We start from the raw sequence: 8799 nt of genomic DNA on the forward strand, positions 1-8799 counted from the left end.
TAATTTGGTAACATTACTAGTTAAGTACAAAGCGTCGCTAGGCATAGAAGACGGGGTAAGTAATACAGATGTAAAGTTAGTGATATCTTAGAAAGGTACAGGGTGATTGCGTTTTAGTTGCAAAATCTTTTCAGAACATCGGGAACTCTAACTTACGGTGCAAATGTATCCGAAAAGCTGCAAATAATCAATAATGTGATAAAACATGAACACAGGTGGCTTCAGGCCTAGAGCTCTACGCTTGGCCCATCTCGCGGTGGATGAGGTATCTGCGTGCCACTAAGGGATATCGAGCAGTGTCTATCCATTGTTCGTACATCTAGACTTGTGTAATTATTTTGACATTCCACTTGAAAGAGTCTACTACGAAATCAAGTCCAGTTTTGTAATGTCAAATCCTTGTTTCAAGTGTCTTTGGAACATTGTCAAGAGTCTACTTGCGGCGCCTTGAAGTTAACATTGTATACGATGCTCCTCCAACTTCCCATCATCATGATGTTCAAGTTAGATAGGGGACTGGACACAAATTACAGGGGGGGGGTGGGCCGGTGTTTTTTGGGGGTGGGTCGCCATTTTTCGCGCAAGCATTTTTGAAGGGTCATAAAATTTTGTGCAAGCCTATGGGGGAGGGACACCTTTTTTCATGCATCAAAGCTGAAATTGCATGTGCACGTTATGGAATACTGAAAAAAGAAAAATACTCCTGGCACTTTCGTTTTCTGCCATTACCATTTTCGGCGCGCCCTTCGGGCGCAAATTTCAGGTATAATAAACAATGTATTGATGATCCAAGCAGCCACATTGATTTAAGTTGTCATGATTTCTACTTATTCAACACTATTGTGCATAACTGTCCCCTATAATGACTCTTTCAATAACAATTTGGGAGATTACTTATTTGACATCATTCTCCCATTGACAATACATTGGGTATAGGTCGGTGTCAAACGTTCATGTCGCTGTATGTACATTTTTTAATTTTTTGAGGACATTGACAGAATACAAACTGTTCAGAATAGTGCATAGTGTCATCAATAACAACTGGAAGCTTCAGGTCGAACAACTTTTGAATAACAATTTAGGATCAGATAACCTATGAGTTATTTGTAGTTTCCTCATAGCCTACAATGTATAGTGAATCAACATTTTGGTGAAATTCCAAAATCAAATTTCTTGCACAACCATGGACTTGAAACCACTCTAGTCTAATCATGAATATTAATACTAATAATTAGGTGTACATAAATGCATAGGTTTACCAAGTTTTGTGTTGGAAAAAAATTATTCATAGTTTCATCATAGACTGCCATGTATAGTGAATGGACATTTCAGTGAAATTCCAAAATCAAATTTCTTGCACACCCATTGACTTGAAACTACTCTAGTCTAATCATGAACATTAATACCAATAATCAAGTGTACATAAATGCACAGATTTTCCTATTTTTGTATTGGAAAAAAATTATTCATAGTTTCATCATAGACTGCCATGTATAGTAAATCGACATTTAAGTGATATGCCAAAATCAAATTTCTTGCACAACCATTGACTTGAAACCACTCTAGTCTAATCATGAACATTAGTACCAATAATCAAGTGTACATAAATGCACAGATTTACCTATTTTTGTATTGGAAAAAAATTATTCATAGGGTTTCATCATAGACTGCCATGTATAGTGAATCAACATTTCGGTGAAATTCCAAAATCTTGTAACCACTCTAGTCTAATCAAGAACATAAATATCAATAATCAAGCATACATAAATACACAGATTTGCCAAGTTTTGTATTTGAAAAAAATTATTCATAGTTTCTTCATAGACTACAATGTATAACGGATCCACATTCATGCGAAATTCCAAAAACAAAGTTATTGTACACAGATGCACGTGTTACCACCCTCTTCTAATCAAGCACAATTATGTCAATTATTCAGGGTCATATATACACAAATAGTGCATATTTTTAACTCTGAAAATTTTTTTTTACAGTTTTGTCATAGACTCCCATGTATAGTGGATCAACATTTTATGCGAAATTCCAAAAACAAAGTTATTGTACACAGATGCACATTTTACCACCCTTTCTAATCAAGCACAATTATGTCAATTATTCAGGTCCATATATGCTCAAATAGTGCAAATTTTAATTCTGAAAATTTTTTGACAGTTTTGTCATAGACTCCCATGTATAGTTTTGTCATAGACTCCCATGTATAGTGGATCAACATTTTGACAGAAATTCCAAAATCAAATATCTTGTTCACATGTGCACTTGTAAACAACCCATGCTAATCAAGTATATCTATATCAGTTATTAAACATCTGTATATGAACAGATATAGCTAGTTTTATACTGGAAAATACACGTAGTTTTCTTATAGTCGACTACATGTATAGTGAATCAACATTATCGATAAAATCTAAAAATTACATTTTTTGTACAGGCATGCACTTTTTACCTGCCACTTCAAGCAAAGTACATTTACATGAATAACACACATATGATTTGATATTTTTTGGACAACGCGTTATATCGGCCACATTTTGCCTTCCTTTCGGGAGGGCGACTTAAAAAGTATAGCAAGTCAGAAGGGGGTCTTTAACACATTGCGGGTTTTTTTTGGGGGTATTGAGTAACAGGGGAGGGTCACTTATTTTCATGCACGGATAAGGGGGAGGGTCACTAATTTTTGCGCATGAACTTTTGAAGGGTCACTATTTTTTACGCAACGGTTTTTCGAAAAACACCGGCCCACCCCCCCTGTAATTTATGTCCAGTCCCTAGGCAGGCTCCAGCAGCAGTCCAGTCATGGCAGCGCCACTAGGAACGCTGTGAGTGGCGTACAGTAGCGCACAGCATTCACAGCCTGCAGTACCCGTTCCAACAGCCTGTACACTGATTCGGTCTTCGTAGAGGGAGCCACATAACATCTGCGAAGATGCTGGCTCCCCGGAAAATACAGGGCAGCGATTCTCTATATGGACAGGGACTGCAAACACAGAAATTATGCTTCAGTAACTTTAGCCAAATCACAAGTTGGCCAACTGACAGGTTGTCGGTTTTATGCACCGATGAACATCCTGGTTACCGGATGACACCATCATAATGTATGTCACAACAACTTTGTGTTCCAATGCTTTATAGTCCCCTGGTATGTGAAAATGTTGAACTGTTCTGACAAAAATAATGACTGTAATTTGTGATAAACATAAATTTGCAATGTGAATCGAAATTCTTCAATCCTTTGCCAACAGATTGGGAAAACACCGGCGCAACACGTCAGAGAAAACATGGAGGGAAGGAGTGGCAAGTATATCGCACAACTTTTCCTAGAATACTATTATGATAACGACAAAGTATGTAAGGTTAGTATTTGTAGCTTGTTCTTGTACATGCACAAATAATGCGTCGTTTGAAATCGATATGATTTTATTAAGCAGACCATAGACCCTCGAGAAAAACGGCACAGGCAACTGCTGTTGTTTCTTTGTACGATTTCACTTGGAATATATTAAGTTTATTTACCAAGCGGTCCCAAAACCTATACTTCGTACGTACATTTAATCTCTTTAACGACCAAACTGACTTTGTGCATATGTACACTAAATTTGCTCTTGCATGGCACATTCCGAGTAATGACACAGAGATTTTTGAGGGCTTTTTAGATAAGACAGCTATTGAAATCATGAATTAGAAGGGATATATATCATATTCATTTAATTTATATTTTATCTAAGGATATCCTCGACAGCATTCACGAAAGAGACACCAAGGTTGAGTTGTACAACCACCATAAGGTAATTAAAGTATATTGCTGTATACCAAAACCTTTTGCTTTTACCACACAGTGTTCATATCTTTCAAAGCCAGACCAAGTACAATGCTGCAAAAACGTATAGATGCTGAGTATGCAGCTTTGCTAATAAAAGTTGAATGCGATCTACTTCAAAAATTATTAGGTAAATAGTGGAAAAGACATTTTAGGGATTCTTGAACCAATACATATGCGTATGTGTAAATTCGCAAAAGATAACTACTGTCGGCATCGCTGGTATAAATGACCACGGTCCCTCCACAAGGACTGTGAAATGACACAGTCACAGAAAAATGTTATGATTGTTTTTTGTAAGATATATCGTCAACAACAAGAGTTCAAAGCTCTAATGAAAGAACCAGGTGACAAACGAAATGTCACGAAGATTTGCATGGTTGGATACGGTGGTAAAGGAAAGACGACACTCTCACGTTCTTTGCAAGGGGTATGTAACAAATATCGAGGTAAAGGTAGAGATGCAGACACTCACTTAAAATCTTGATATCATATCATAACAGACATAAATCCCAAATCTTTGCCTGGTTACAACTTAAGCCCAGAAAGGGGATAGGCTATGTTGGTTTTGAATGTAGAACGCTTGGCAAAGTGATTACAAGAAATGTAAGTTGTCAGCTATAAGCATTCTTTGCCAAGAATATTACACAAGCCGAAAAAGTCCGTCGGACGGAAAATAGACTTTGTCGTTCTGTCAGCCTGTTTGTAACGCTAAAACCTTTACTTGCATCTCACATTTCGTACAGGCAGACGATGATTGAAGAAAGAATGACTCATTTTCTATAAATCCACGTTTAAAGGAATTAGACACGTGAACATAGTGGGATGAGATATTGTAGTTCCATAAAATATTTTTCCAATTGACATTATTCATTGACATTGTGTGACATGAAACAAATAAACGATATGTTGTATTACAAGTTATATAATTGGACAAATATGACCTGAATCGTGTATTTTAAACAGGTTTTTACATTCTTGAATGGTACGTCTTTTCTTGATGCAAGCTATTACAACTTTTTCAATTGTTTCCATCGTTTACAGTCGCCGACAGAGAAAGAGCTGTCGAGAGGACCGGGTGCAAACATTGCCAAAATTAACATCCCAAAGGCTGGGGAATACACGCTGTGGGACTTGGCAGGGCATCCGGAGAATTATGTGACTCATAATATGTTTCTCAGGACAGATGATACAGTCTTCATCCTGGTTATTAAAATTACAGATAAAGAGCAAGAGCAAGAAGAGCAGGTTAGTGTAAGAACACATGCCAGTGACAACGTTTACAAATTTGACATGAAAAAATGTTGCACCTATTAATTTGTGGATTCAAGACTTTGATATATGAATAAGATAAACATAAATGACCCTGCTCTTTATACCATTAGTGTTTTTATGCATTGATAAAGGTGTATACACTTTTTTTCTTCTACAGCTCAACGTATGCCTCGCTGCCATAAAATCTCTCATCTTGAAATCTATCGAAGAAAGTAAAAGCAAGCCAACTGTGATATTTGTCGCTAGTGGGGCTGATTTAGTTGAAAATCAGCGTCGACCGCTGGGTATGTAACAATAGGAGTATCTTTTAAGTAGGAATTAACAAAATAGTTATAAAAAACATTATGATAAACATATGTACTTAGATTCATACATTAATTACACATTCCCATAAATTGAGACATTCAAAGATACATATGTAGATGAGATAGATAGATAGATAGATAGATAGATAGATAGATACATAGATACATAGATACATACATACATACATACATACATACATACATACATACATACATACATACATACATACATACATACATACATACATATACATGCATACAAGTTTTTTCTCAGACTGTATATAAGGTTTTCATCGATCACAGTTTATGTACAATTATTATTATGTTGTTGTTGTTAATAAGCCCACAAACTTTTAGCAGCATGCGACATATGAACCGTCATATATAGAAATGGCCAATTCGGGATGTTTCCAGTTCGTTTTGCTAATAAATGAACTATCACTCTCAAACATAGAAAATAAGTGTATGATCTTTTTGTGTTATTCTAGTATTCTTCTTTACCTTCCGGCTATTTGTCTTCATCGTTTATCATCTATCGATGGTACTATCAAAAACTATAAAATTGTTCGACTTGTCAAAACTTGAATGTTGCAAGATATCTCAAAAGAATTATATATTATAACCATGAAGCCTTATCTTTTCTTCACATTTAGTGGAGGTTGCTTATGCAGCAATTTGTAAACGGGCCCTCGAAAGGTTTGGAAAATATCTTAACATCCTTGATGAGAACTTTATCCTCGATTTCCGCAAGCCACAGCATAAAGACATGGATAAATTAAGGGAATGCCTAAAGCTTGGAAAGGTAGGTTGACATTTATAGAATTCCTGTTCGTTAAATGAGGGATCTTTCTGATCAAGATTTAATCCTGTGCTGAGTGTGGACCTACACAGAAAACGTTTAACTTACAGCGAAAAGTATGCAAACTGTTAATACTCATTCCTCAACAAGATATTTGGAATGACATCGCGTATGGTGACTTTGATGAAAAGTATCCATGTTCGTGAACCTGCATTCAGGGTCAGCGATTTGAAACTATGTCGACATTGTTTGAATGTTTGCAATGTGCGACCTTTTGATAATTTACTTTGGTTCGCCGTACCCAAGACACAATGATGTAATGCAGTGTCAAAAAGTTGCGTATGCTGTACTCATGTTTGAATTCTCTTCGCTACCTCTTTAGCGAACTTATTGGCCTTGAAAAATAGCACTGCAAATAGTAAGTGCAGAGAGCGCATCATCAAAAAGTATCATTCAAATTTGTAGGGATCACAAAAGGCTTCTTCACTCGGAGTATGTGAACTCTGTACTACGTTTTGATTTGCTTTGATCATATCCCCCCATAGATTTGATTATCATTTATATTTTGCTCCTTAAATCAAAATTTCTGCATACGAAAACGTGTAAACACCTTGTTTCCCCTCTAACATTATATTTTACTTTTTTTCGTAAAAAATACGTGACATCAACTGCCGTATTTTAGTCACTCATTTTACACATGAAAATGGATGTTGTAATATAATCTTGCATAACATTCCTACAGATTTACCTCATAGGAAAGGCAATAGTATCGAACCCAAGAATCTTCACCTGTGTTTAGCACCATTCGATTAAAAATGTTCCTTCATCTTTTAGAATGAAAAACATATACCCAATCTCTGCAAGAAAATACTGGATGCAAAAGAGAGATGGCTAAATAGCGGCTTTCCAATAATGAAATGGGATGCATATGCGGATAAAGTTAAAGAGGTCGTTGACTTACCAGACGAGGAGACTCGCAAGAAATCTACAAGAGCCCTACACAATTTAGGCGAGGTACAGTTTTGCCATTAAATTTGTCAAAACGTCGAATTTTAACTTACGTTTTTGATCGGTTTACAAAATAATCTACTTTAGAGAGACTTTAATATAAATTGACGATACGACATTCCAGATATGAAAGTTGCTTACGATAAGAGGCCATACTTCATAATCGATTTCCTTTGGATTTACTTAAATTGTTCAAAGTATTATTATTTAAATTGCACAAATAAATCAAATATCCGTTTACATCGCTCAGAGAAAGGTCAATTGAGATGTGTGATGTTGAAGGTTACAGTCTATTTTTTCCGCAGAGAATATGGCAATGATGGTATGATTTTAAGATTGTTATGTGTATTCTTAACAATCAGATTGTGCAAATCGAGAGTACCCGACCAGACGGCAATGCTATCATCGTACTTGACCTCCAGTGGTGTTCACGGATAATTGGTTCGATGTTAGCGGCAGAAGTAGTTGTTCCGTATTCAAAGCAACTACCAAAGAAGAAAATGTACAGCAGTAGTGATCTCAAAGATGTTTTAAGAGGTTTCACTGACATCAACTTGTTGATTGATCTCTTCAAAGAGTTAGAACTTCTTTTCGAGACCAATGAAGGCACAGAAATTCGCTATATAATTCCTGGCTTGCTAGATACCAATATGCCGATAACCCAATGGAAGCCGAACGCAACGAAGACAATCTGCTATGGTAGAAGATTCCAATGTCGAGATGAGACAGATAGCTTCTCACCTGGATTATTCCCACGACTTCAAGTCCGTCTTCAGAGGCATTTCAGAGAAATGAATCGGTCTACAGCAGACATCTGGAAAAATGGTATAAAGATCTGTCACAAAGTTGAGGCTTTGGTCTACATGACAAAGGGATGGCGAGCAATTCATGTCTGCGTTAGAGCTGAGAAAGAAGGCGACATTCAAAAATGCTACAAGATGCTAGAAACGGTGACACATGATGTGTACAGTGTGATAAATGTCACATGTCCTGGTACCAATATTGAAACCCATATTCTGAGTGCGCATTCCCTGCGAAATCAAAGAGATCCTGAAAATTTCGGCTACTACCCACTGCAGAGTATCATTGAAGCAGAACAGAAGAATGGAAAAGTGTTCCATGAAAAAGAAAACAAGGCAGAGGAAATAGGTAACTTACTTTGCATCGGGTACGATTCCACTGTTATTCGGAACCTTAAGTATCACAGTGACGTCAAATGGATGCTGAGCGATACCCTGGAGAAATTTTCTGCTCAGATGGATATCAAAAGTCGGGATGGCCAAATCAGGGATGACGAAATCAACAGTGACTATGAGGCAATGGCAGATCTAATGGGCATAAACAAAGATGAGATCATAGCATGGAAAAAGAAATGTTCTTCTCTAACAAAATGTCTTTTGTCCGAGTGGTCCAGGAGATGGACAAAGCGAAAGCCAAGCGGAGCTTCGCCGACTGAAGACCAAACAATGTATGAGAGCACTTTCACCAATCTCCTTAAAATTCTGCAGGAGAAATTTTGTCCCACAGATCATACTGTAGTAATTATAAAGAAGATGTTCAGAAACCTTGGCATCTAA

The 8799-nt window shown here is 36.8% G+C and overlaps 1 protein-coding gene across 1 annotated transcript; it reads left to right on the forward strand.

Moving 5' to 3' along the window:
* Positions 1-3296: 3296 nt before the first annotated feature.
* LOC139124673 (death-associated protein kinase 1-like) lies at positions 3297-8799 on the forward strand. The gene is made up of 7 exons (XM_070690796.1): positions 3297-3362; positions 3744-3803; positions 4880-5083; positions 5268-5394; positions 6069-6217; positions 7049-7228; positions 7585-8799. Exons 1-7 carry the CDS (start codon positions 3297-3299, stop codon positions 8797-8799), a joined length of 2001 nt encoding a protein of 666 aa, XP_070546897.1.

Source organism: Ptychodera flava, assembly GCF_041260155.1.
Source record: "Ptychodera flava strain L36383 chromosome 23 unlocalized genomic scaffold, AS_Pfla_20210202 Scaffold_24__1_contigs__length_23054250_pilon, whole genome shotgun sequence".
NCBI lineage: Eukaryota > Metazoa > Hemichordata > Enteropneusta > Ptychoderidae > Ptychodera > Ptychodera flava.

Coding starts and splice junctions, on each gene's coding strand:
- LOC139124673 (XM_070690796.1), top strand. CDS start 3,297: ATGGAGGGAAGGAGTGGCAAGTATATCGCACAACTTTTCCTAGAATAC. Junction 3,804..4,879: donor AGTTGTACAACCACCATAAG/GTAATTAAAGTA, acceptor CATCGTTTACAG/TCGCCGACAGAGAAAGAGCT. Junction 6,218..7,048: donor AATGCCTAAAGCTTGGAAAG/GTAGGTTGACAT, acceptor TTCATCTTTTAG/AATGAAAAACATATACCCAA.